Here is an 11,417-nt window from a genome sequence, read left to right on the forward strand (position 1 = left end):
CTTTGAGGGAAATTTCGTGATGGAATAATTGTTCAGTAGTAATTTATGTGAAAAAATTGCATTTTGTGGTGGACATAAATTCGTCGGTCTCTTCATACCTTGAAAACCACGAAAATTAAGCCCCTACGAAATTTAGTGATTTCATATTACATTTTACTTTATTTTTTTATCTTGTGCAAAAACGAATGCTACGTTACAACCTTGGGATATGGGAAAATATCAAATGAGTGATATCCACGGAATAAAAGGATTAACATAGGATACATAGTTTTATAAATAAATTTTAAGTTATTTCATCTGAGAGATCGGGTTTCTGTCAGATGATTTCAAACGATACAATTTAAATGACAAATATATCCAATTCAAAGTTTTCAACAGTTAACATGTTCAATTTAAAAGTTTTACGAATCATCAAATTCTGTGCTTTTTTTTTAAATATAAAAAAATTAAGACCTGAACTATTCTGAGTCTAAGTAGAAATGTTTGTAAACAAATTTCTTAGTATGGGTAGAAAATACAAAATAAATTCGTTCATAATCAACCGTAATTGTACTTTATTTGTACCCTGAAGAGAGTAAGCTGTTGATGATATTTATCATTTAAGTAATTTATCATGTGCACATTTTCTTTAAGACATTCTTATAAGGAGCTTACTTAGGTGAAAAGGGTCAAAAATGTTTGTAAACAAATTCCTTAGTGTAGGTAGACAATAAAAAATAAATTCGTGCATAATCAACCGTAATTATACTTTATTTGTACCCTGAAGAGAGTAAGCTGTTGATAAAATTTGTCATTTAAGTAATATATCAAATGCACTTTTCCTTTAAGACATGCTTAAAAGGAGACTATTTTCATGCAAAGTGTCATAAAGTATCTTTTGATATGCATGTCAACAATTAGGATTTGGGATTTTGAGATGTTTATTTCCACTATTCTTTTCGTGACCTGTTTGGTCGCCAGCAATTTTCCGCAAAAAGTCAGAGGTAGGTCCTTTTTTCAAAGACTAATTAACTTATTTACAGATTTGTTTATTACATAGCTTATATAAGGACAAATGATAATGAAGTACATATTCTGCCCTAAAGAATAATCTACATGTATATTTCTGACATTTTTATGTCGTCCCGAACGAAGTCGGTACGACAAGCTGTTTCTCGGAGATGGCCGGGACAATATTCCAGAAACTTTCCTAACAGAAGGATCACTGGTTGTAGTTTTGTTGTGTGGTCATTCAGTTTCAAAACGGCTACTGTTGCCATGGAAACCTGCAAAATGTGACAAATTTTGTCCGCGAGTGTTCTCTCTGGTCCCTTGAACATTCTTCATGAAGTTTTATTGATGCAATGATAAGTATATGTAACCGTGCTCATTGGGTTTAAAAATTGGAAATTGTCAATAGTTTCCATGGAAACAGGGGAAAAGTGAAAATTCATCAATTTTGATTTTTAAATCAAAGTACTGAAAGTACTGATACGAGTTGATGGTTGTCCAAGCTTAGCTAATGGGTATTGTTTTTAGTGTTGAAAAAAAATGAAAGTCTTGTCCAGTTCGGGGCGACATAAGCTTTTGCTTGCAATAGCAGACTTTCTAGTTTATAATTAGAGTCGTTGATGTCATTTACAATTTACTTTTCATAAGCTTAATGTTAAATATTTAGTCTTTAAAATTCAATCCAATAAATTGATAATCCAATATAGCACTGATTTTGGGCATCTACTTTTATCAGGAATATTATATAGAGGATATCTATATTGTGTGATTTGATATTGGCTTTATCCAACGAGTTGAAATGTTGTATATGTTCGCGAGGCTTGCCGAGCGAATATACACCATTTCAACGAGTTGGACAAAGCCAATATCAAATTACACAATTATAGATGTTCTATTTATCTCATACGACTTTCGTTTAAACAAAATTTTGAGACTTCCACTGCGAAACTACATAAATGATTGCCAATTCAAATTGATGACGTATAATTTGATGATATAGCACCGTTGATGTTGACATGCCTCGAAAGAGAGTAGATCGTGTTCCAAATTTAGAATTTTTGCTATCTCCGTCTTTGAAAGCATTGTGTGAAATTTCTGGAGCTTTCAATCAAACGAAATTCTTACTGAAAGTAGTAAGGTCCATGGGATTGTGAAAATTAACTCTTTGGACGATGGCAGTACAAGGCTAGGGGCCGATTCATTGTTGATCTATGGTGAGTTACACGGTAATTTACACTTACATTACTACTACAGGAAGGCATACGTAGTAAAATAAAAAAAAAAGCATTGTACGTTGAAGATGTTAATTCTCATGAGAACAACTTAACTGCTAGGCTTTACTTTCTCCGAGAACAATTTAAAGGAAGGGGGCGTGGGTATTAACATCCGTCTTCAAGTAGCCTTGATAAGATAAAACATTTCTTTGACATGTACGAGTCTTTTTCTTGCTTTTAACGACATCGTTGCTCTTTATCATTCATTATATACGGGTAAGGATTTTACAAATTAAAGTTTCAATAATAAATAAAATCTGGAAGCGAGTGATCGTGTCAAAACCGGAAGTGCTATTGATAAAGCATCTAACCGTGGATGAAGCATATGTTTATCCAACGGTCTGAATCATCCATACGTATGAGATAAAAATATTTTCTTCTTTAGTCCTACGACAAGCATATCGGTCTTTTCTTTATATGTATATTGAATTAATCCTTTGTCCCGTTAGACTCCTATAGTACTACCTTGTAATACATTGCGTTGATCCTTTAACTTCTCTATTTCAGCCTCGTGCAACCCTAATCCTTGTTTGAAGGGAGGCATATGCAAAGTGCTGGGAAGAGAAAGTTAGTTCTAACAATTACAAAAGTATCGTTTCCGTCCTTTTATAGATGATATTTTTTATTTTCATTAAAAATCAATCAATTAACACATTTAATTCTAGCCAAAAGTCTTTATTTTCCTCTAATACTTTTTTGCTACTAGAAATCAAATTTTGATAATTTACTTTGAATTATTTTCTTTCATTCCGATTATTTTACATGTAATTTCAAATATAATATGAGGAATGCATTAAAAATACATGTATATAATTTACATTTATAAGTCAATGGTACGGTATTTTGAAAATATTTTAAAAGATAAGAAATCTAAAGGAAAATTGTTCTTCAAAAACCTGTATTTGTACCTATGTTCCTTTTAATGAATGATTTATCTTTTCGGTATATAAAGACTCGGAACAATGGCAAGTGGAATGTAGATGTCCCCTTCCATGGGCAGGTACTTACTGTCAGGAGATTCTTCTACCACCCTGTCGCTTCAATCCCTGTCAAAATGGAGGGACTTGTTACTTTTCCCAGCTGTAGCGTTCTGAAAAATGTCTGTGTCCTTTCCCTTCCCATGGCAATCATTGTGAACATCATTGTAAGTTTTGTTTAATGATTGATTCATACTTGCTATGGTTTATTGTCCATTTTTAACAAGACCCTTGTTTTGTTACTTCTAGTTAAGGAATCGACTTTCGTTTCTGACATCAAGTTAACAATAATGATAATAGGTTTTAAACAATAGTTAGAACCTGTTGTTTATCCAAGCGAATGGAAAAAAAGAATTTTTAAAAAACCGTTAGGTTTTAGTCATTGTTATAGAAGATGTTGATTTGATATTGAAAAGAACTCTCAATTTTTAAAGAAACACAAATGTTGTGAAAATGAATCAATATGAACCCCTTGGTGTTTTTTGCCGATTTATTTCTTTATTAATGGAGTGTTCAAAGGAATAAAATACCTTTAAACCAAATTTTGTTATTATCAAGATAATACCCCAGAGCGAAATTCTGTTTGTAAAAATGCGACTTTCCAACTCATTGTTTTTGCTTTTCGTTGAAAAGAGTCAAAACATAGAGGAAGGTATTGTAAGTTACTTTCCCTACATAATTTCTTAGTTTCTGTAGACATTTTAAGAGTTTCATAAACATGGTTTAAGACAGGCAGGGTTAGCTTTTCTAATTTTTATCTAAATTCTATACACCGGGTACTATAGTACAGATGAATGTACGTCTTTCCATGGAACTTGAATAAATGTCAAAATACCTATTTTTAGCGGTATATAACGTCGACAAGTATTCTCGGCCCAATAGTGTTCGAACTAATAAAATGTGATTGATTACTATTATTATTTTTTTTTTTTTTTTTGCTTAAAGGACAGAATACTCAATTAGTCATTGTACGTCAGAGGCAAAAACATAACAAAATGAGAGTTCCGTTTATTTTTTTACCTAAGTTTAATCCTGACGTTTTTCATACTAATTGTTAGTCCATTTTTTATATATTGAATTGACGACGGATTTTTCCGTTATTTCCCGATCATGACAAGGAGCACACGGCGGTTGTGACCGGTCAGCAGGGGATGATCACTCCTCCATGGCTCCTGATCCCACCTCTTATGTTTTTTATGTCCGTGTTTGCTCTGCTCCTGTTTCGCATTGTTTTATGGACTTTGATATTGAATACTGTTTGTTATCTCCATATCCTTAGGATAATAGTTATTAAAATTGTTTGAATATTTTCTTTACATATGATGATTGGAGTCTTAAAAAGAAAACATAAGTACCGTAGACGGAAAGGAACAAAGCATATACTAATATTCGGAAGTGTTGTTTTTTTAACTAGAAGGTTATCCTTTTGTGGATTTATCCAATAAAACTTCCTATTATTTGCTTTTTTCTTATTTCTGTTTTCATTATAACTTACAAAGACCTATTATCATCAATAAAAATCGAGAATGGAGACAAAACATTAAAATTTAATCTGTTGCTTCCCAGTTTATATCGACTAAAATTACAATATATTCGGTGTGATTTCATTCTGATGCTCAAAGATGAGGGACCTCCGATGGCCTCTTTGGCTTTGTGAATTTCTGAAAAATAATTACTGCAAAATTTCAGCCGACAGATCGATTAGAATCACTTAAACCCTGAATATCTATGATGGCAATGCCTTTTTGTGCCACCTCTGATCCGATGTGACCAATAAATGAAGAAACAACAGCTAAAATAGATAATAAAAATATTTTATTATTTGGATCGAGGGGTGTACTCTTATTATAATTCTTCACTAAAGGTTTCCAATACACTTTTTCGCTACAAAAAAATCAAAAAGCCATACAATTTCATAAAACCCTTTTTATATACCTGATTTATATAAAGAAAACTTTGTAACAGGAACCGACGATCTATACCTTAATTCACGAGGGCTGTTCAATAAATAACGTCCAGAAATTTATGACACACAATACAGATATCATATTAAATTAAGTTTGACTTTCTCTCATTATTGAATCCTTAACGAATTTGTAACAGTTTATGTAACCACTTTTCATTACATGGCTTCATTGTGAGAAGCTGTAAAACAATTCGCTTTTCGATACACTGCATTAAAAATGAATGGTAAAGAATCCGGAAACTAGAGTGAAATTACACGCTTCATTAAAGTTGCTGTAAAATTTGATAAGAATCCCCCCAAAAAATTCACTGAAATATGTTAAATTTACAGCAAGCAATGTCTGTTTTATAGACACATGGGCAGCTGGATTTCAATGAACAAAAATGATACAATGGGCATCAAAAATAGGTACCGTCCTTGGCGACAAGGCATTATAAAAACCAATGTACTGTTTGCCAAAATTCAACAAACAATGACTGATGATTTCTAATTGACTTTAAGACACATAGCAAATTCGATAGACATCATTTTGGGAGTAGTTCACACCGTTTTAGAGAAATATTGACAGTAAAAAAGCTTATAATTAGTACTCAAAAGTTACCTTATGTACATGTGTTGAAAAATGAGTGAAAACGACATGCAGCTCGTAAGAATATCTAAACAATTATTTTTAAAAATCAGAAACTGTAGTAACTGTTACATGTATCCACGTTTGTCTGAATTCAAACAGATAATGAAACTTAAGTCTATTGCTTTAAACCCTAAAAACAAAATTTACAATAAGATGTACTTGACAAGAACATCAAGGTCTAAGAAGAGCAAAGGTATGCAAGAGCACCAAAACAGATTCATATGCCATTTTCTTAAATATAAGTATTCTTGTTGTTCAAGGAGGCAGTTCTAGGAGTCTAGAAAGTAAAATATTTGCAACAAAATAAAAAGGTTTATGAGAAGAAAGAACTAAAATCAGGAATCGACTACAATAAATTTATTCATGACACCATCTAAACCCGCACGTCCCGAAGAGTAAAGGAGTTTTGGGGATAAACAAAAAGTTCATGTTTTGTCACACAGACAATATTCGCCAAATCTTTCACTTTCTGACTTGTTTCGTTTTTCAAAATTGAAAAAAAAACACTTTTCAGAAAAAAGAACAATTCCAGGAAATCATGTGATTTGCCATATTCGAATATACGAAAGGTCATATTCAAAAATAAGTTCTAAAACAATCAGACATTACATAAAAATATTGCGGACGTATATTTTAATTAAAAGAGAGTATTTAACTGAAATCAGTAAGACTAAATCTTTGAAAAGCTTTTTTTTCTTTCCGAGCACAGAGGACATTATTTATTAAGGGCTTTTGGCATCATTTTTGTTTAGCATTACATCAGTAAGTCTTTTTGTATTTAATTGACCCTTTGCTCTGTTGTAACCTCATGCGAGATATGAAACCTATTTTCTATGCATAATAGAACATTAAATTAATATATAAATCTATGATGTATGACAATCCACAACTAAAGAAAATTCATTGTTCAAAGCATAGAATATGCCCAATTTAGTTACTTTCACAGCAAGCAATAAAAAATAACAAAATGCTAGTTAAATATATTAAGCAACTTATATAATACGTATATGTACATGTAGCTTTGTTTTGATACCAATGATTTAACCCCTTTTAATAAGTTCTCTGCTTTGGAATGCATGATCATGTAATTATTAAGAATAAGAATTTGATGAATGCTCACAAGATTTGATTGTGCTAAGTGCAGAAAAATCAAACATAAACCACTACAAAAACACAATTACACAAAAATCAAAGATAATATGTCTTATTAGGTAATACGGTATATGTACTCTTTCTGTGCCCGAAAGAGATAAAAGCCGTTGAATACAATCCATCATCTGCAATCATATATCAAGTGCACATTCCTTTCAACGCTGCTAAAAGAATTTGAATTCAGATAATAAAAGTGCATCATAAAGCGTCTCGCTGATGTACAGATTCAGATGTACGCTTGCAACAAAAATGTCGGCTTGTACAAAACTTTTTGACTGATTTTGTGATAAGCTTTTATTTCTAAGAATCTTTGGTAAGGTTGGAATATTTATGCACAAATTATTATTTTTTTTTGTACAATTGTAGATTATTCAAATCACGATAATACATGTACTATATATGTATGTGTACTTTTTGGTACATGTTATTTTTTATTATAATTACATGTATCTAAATTTTCTATTATAAAAAAATTCAACAATTCGTTATTAAAAAAATAAGGAAATTATTCTAAATTAACGGAAGATATGAAATCAAAAGAAGGTGGAAACAGCAATTATAAATACTTGCTTATCTTGAATTAATTTCTATAACAAACCCAATATTTTCAATATAAACTTTAATTTTTATTGCTGCGAGATATATTTATGTACAGGATAATTAGTTAGTTGAACCTAGATTAATAAATTTTCGGTAATGCCACCACCTCAAGATCTGAGACATTTAAAGGATAATCAGAGATAATGCTCATACCAAATGTTCTCGTAAAGGCTATTGAAGGAAAATGGGTCTATTAGAAATAATTGGAGGAATGATTCCTTAAAGTTAATAGAACATTTTCGTTTCTTTTTTGTATTATCCTCTGAGTCTGTAACATTAGTTCAATAGATGTAATTGTCGATAAATGACCTTATAAGTTGCATTGTTTATTAATGTCAAAGAAGCCGCCATGGTTTTTTCCATTGAACAGTTATGTTCCTGCACAATATGATGGCGTCCTAATAGTTATTTGATAAATATTTACAGGTATAAAAAATCATTTATTTAAGTTTGCCTTTTCATACAGATTTTTAGTTTAATTTTAAAAGGTATGAAAAAGAGTTTATGCATTTTATAAAGTTTTATTCGTATAGTTTATGACTTTGAAGAGCTATTTTGTCCGATTTATACTAGTAGTAAATTGGCTAATTACGCTCATGTCAGTGATATGCCCCCTTAGCCTCTCCTCTGTTATTAATAGAAAAAGAAAGCTTTTCTCAAAGTTTACATCTATTTTACGTTAACTCAAATGTAATAATAGAAGGTTCAATGTAAAAACTAAAATGTTAGATCTTACACCCTACAAAATAGATATCATTGTTACAGAAAATTATTTAGAGGCATGTCATTTTAGGTCTTTTATTATATTTTACCGTATAAGTATGCTGCATTATTGTGATTAGAGAAACACCGTTTCATTTTCTCTGTTTTTACATATTAAGGTGAATTTTTTTTATCTCTGCTAGTACAATTAAATACAGAATTCATGCTTCCATTTTATTTGTCGGTTTACACAGCAAAGCTCATGGATAACTATAGTCTTCTACAGCATTGTCTCGAGTATCCTCCTCCACACAAGTTTGCACCATCATAACCACCACGGCAGCTTCTACTGGTGTCTTGACAAAATCCATAGCGGTATTTTTTCCAGCAGAGTCTATCGGCTCCTTAGGAAATGAGAGTTATGAATCAATTAATATGCAAAATACACAAAGTACATGTACTTCATCTTACGTTTAAACAATGTTTTTATTTTTCTTTTAATAAATTCTAATTAGTGGCCTTTGTCATAGATAGACTTTATACTATATTGGTCAGGCTTGGGATAGTGCTAAATGAACTGGTGATTTATTGCAATGCCGTACTTGTACTGGATGAAATACTAGTAATGTGTAATGCCAAATCATTGCATAACATATATGTAATGGTTATATTATATATTACTCTCTAAAATTCAAAATAATGTTTTCAAGATAGCATCACAAAGCATTATTTTGTAATTACTTATTTAAACAATAATTAAAATAGGCATGAAAAGGATTGTTAAGATTTCATTTCTTAAATAAAAGAAATAAATTTGAAAATTAAGCCTATTCAAACCATCTTTCCGCGTAAATCTGAAAAATAATTTTATTGTAATAATTTCTGAATGAAAAATAAATACACAATTAAATATACCTATTTATTTTAAATTTAATTCTAAAGAATATTTCAATTTTCATAAGGTATGCAGCAAACTAGACGGATAATTACAGCCTTCTATGTGAGTGTCATCAAAACACACAATGCCTCAAAAGTTTTGTAACAAGAAAGTATTGTTTGAAAAGTACTTCAAAAATCTGTCCTTTCTTCTCGCTGTGCTTATAAATCATAATTTGAGCTGGTCTAGCTTGAGAAATACACTGCCCAAATGAATAGAAGACAAGCATTTTACTTTTAGAGGAGCTTAACATTGAAAAGTGGGAGGGTATTTTGTGATCTGGATGTTCGCCTCTCCTTACGTCTAATGTTTAAGAGGTTCGTGTTTGCTTTACTCCTGATTTACATAGTTTTAATGGACTATGCAGCCTGAAAACAGTTCATCATCTTCCGATTTCATAGATATTCTTATGTAATTTGAACTTAGCATACGTTGACATCTCTGTATGACTTAAAATTCTTGAATTGGACGTCAAACACAATGGTGTTATTTATAATTATATATTTTTTAAAGGTCACTACTGGCTTTTTTAATGACAACCTCTTGATGTTATATAATAGCCGAATTTTTTGCTTGAGGCATACACTGTATCAGTAATAGGGCATTACTATTAAGCATAGTTACTTCTATAATTTACTTTCAATTATTAGAATATGAAAATTTCAAGAAATTTATTGAATTGGTGAATTAAAAAAATCAACATGGCATTTTATCAAATGTTGACAGAATTTACAACAGTGAAGAGGGCTAGGAGTTTTGGCCATTTCAGACCATGTTGATTTATTTTAGAAGAAGAACTCCATATACAAAAATGATCAAATTTTAAAACTAAAATGTTTAATTTTTTTCATTGCCAAATGATGGTTGACAGATTAAGATATCATCTACAAATTTAAGTTATATCTGATGATTAATTTGTTGACACCCCCAGCCTCCTTTAGTAAGTTAAGCATAACTACATTACAAACATTCTTACCACTGACACAACATTGCCTGTTGTTTGGCCCGCCACACAAGGGGGCGCTGTTGTACCTGCCACAACTTTCACTGGTATACTGGCACCGTCCGTTCAATCGCCAACAAGGGGAATCATCTCCTAGAAAGTTTATAAAATCATAAAGAAAATATTATGTTTCATTTTTTTTAAGGGGATATTAATCAAGGACAAATGAAATGCAGTAACCTTCAATTTGTTAGCATCCTAAATAAATTTTGTGCTAATACTCTTAAAGCAATATGAGCTGCATTTTTGAAAATTTCATTTTGCTATTAAAATGTTTTATTATAATAATTTTGTGTGTAACTTAATTTTTTATGATCACTAAGACTAAAATAAATCAGAAGAAAGACTTTTAAATATTATCCAATATACAGTTTTATATAAGAAATTATTATTGAACAGGATGACAATAATGTAACTTTGATTCAATCGAAGCTTATAAATAGTTTTTCCATCATAAATATGAACAACAGAAGTTTATTAACGTTATTTTTACTGTCGTTGAAATATGGGGGTATTAACAATTTTGCAATAAAAAATTCCGACATCAAAGTTGCAGCTCATATTGCTTTAACCATTTGCTTTAAAAAAAAAACGGTTTCAATAATCGACTTCTACTGAAACATTAAATATGAAGTAATCGAAATTTAATTGATCTCCGTTTATCGCCATCTATCTATTAAGATGATCTAGATTAAATAATAAATTTTAAATAAAATGTTTCTTTCACAGTGTTAAAAAGATAAAAAGTTACATGTTCTCTTATGATAAAATCAAACTTGCTGATGAATAAAGAGTACAATACATGTTAAAAATAATATTATCATTGCCACTTTACCTGCCACGATGTTATTGTTACAACATATCGTAAACAGTAGAAATGCCGTGATGAGGAGGATATTCGGACTAACCATTTTGAATTTTACCTCTGATTCCTTATCATTATAACTAAATTCCATGCTTTTATATTGGTATATAATCCACTAAATGTCAAACAAGTTTATTCAAAGTGATGATCTTGTGACAACTTATTCAACATGTGTTCTTCGATTTTTTCTAGCTTTTTCATACAAGTTTTCGTTTCCTGGCATGTTTATCACGTACAATTTTTTGAATTATTTTTTTTCTTTTGGCTGAAGGACCAAACGTTTGTGAAAACATATAATTATACCTGACGGAATCTATCAT

At 30.7% G+C, this 11,417-nt stretch overlaps 2 protein-coding genes across 2 annotated transcripts; one reads left to right on the top strand and one right to left on the bottom strand.

Annotated features, from left to right (window-relative positions):
- Positions 1 to 903: 903 nt before the first annotated feature.
- On the top strand, positions 904 to 3,402 carry LOC134235759 (lactadherin-like). Its single transcript, XM_062717906.1, has 3 exons — positions 904 to 983; positions 2,772 to 2,831; positions 3,217 to 3,402. Exons 1-3 carry the CDS (start codon positions 917 to 919, stop codon positions 3,348 to 3,350), a joined length of 261 nt encoding a protein of 86 aa, XP_062573890.1. The 5' UTR covers positions 904 to 916; the 3' UTR covers positions 3,351 to 3,402.
- Positions 3,403 to 8,521: 5,119 nt separating this feature from the next.
- LOC134235760 (uncharacterized) lies at positions 8,522 to 11,151 on the bottom strand. The gene is made up of 3 exons (XM_062717907.1): positions 11,068 to 11,151; positions 10,206 to 10,325; positions 8,522 to 8,696 (listed from the first exon to the last, which is right to left on the bottom strand). Exons 1-3 carry the CDS (start codon positions 11,141 to 11,143, stop codon positions 8,563 to 8,565), a joined length of 330 nt encoding a protein of 109 aa, XP_062573891.1. The 5' UTR covers positions 11,144 to 11,151; the 3' UTR covers positions 8,522 to 8,562.
- Positions 11,152 to 11,417: the final 266 nt, after the last annotated feature.

This window comes from Saccostrea cucullata, unplaced genomic scaffold, assembly GCF_032062105.1.
Source record: "Saccostrea cucullata isolate Sc308-1 unplaced genomic scaffold, CSIRO_AGI_Scuc_v1 ctg3851, whole genome shotgun sequence".
NCBI lineage: Eukaryota > Metazoa > Mollusca > Bivalvia > Ostreida > Ostreidae > Saccostrea > Saccostrea cuccullata.

Excerpts from the sequence above, each read along its gene's own strand:
- LOC134235759 (XM_062717906.1), top strand. The coding sequence starts at position 917 with ATGTTTATTTCCACTATTCTTTTCGTGACCTGTTTGGTCGCCAGCAAT. Across the intron at positions 984-2,771 it reads TTTTCCGCAAAAAGTCAGAG|CCTCGTGCAACCCTAATCCT; the intron begins GTAGGTCCTTTT and ends TCTCTATTTCAG. Across the intron at positions 2,832-3,216 it reads CAAAGTGCTGGGAAGAGAAA|ACTCGGAACAATGGCAAGTG; the intron begins GTTAGTTCTAAC and ends CGGTATATAAAG.
- LOC134235760 (XM_062717907.1), bottom strand. The coding sequence starts at position 11,143 with ATGGTTAGTCCGAATATCCTCCTCATCACGGCATTTCTACTGTTTACG. Across the intron at positions 10,326-11,067 it reads TAACAATAACATCGTGGCAG|GAGATGATTCCCCTTGTTGG; the intron begins GTAAAGTGGCAA and ends TAAACTTTCTAG. Across the intron at positions 8,697-10,205 it reads CAGGCAATGTTGTGTCAGTG|GAGCCGATAGACTCTGCTGG; the intron begins GTAAGAATGTTT and ends TCATTTCCTAAG.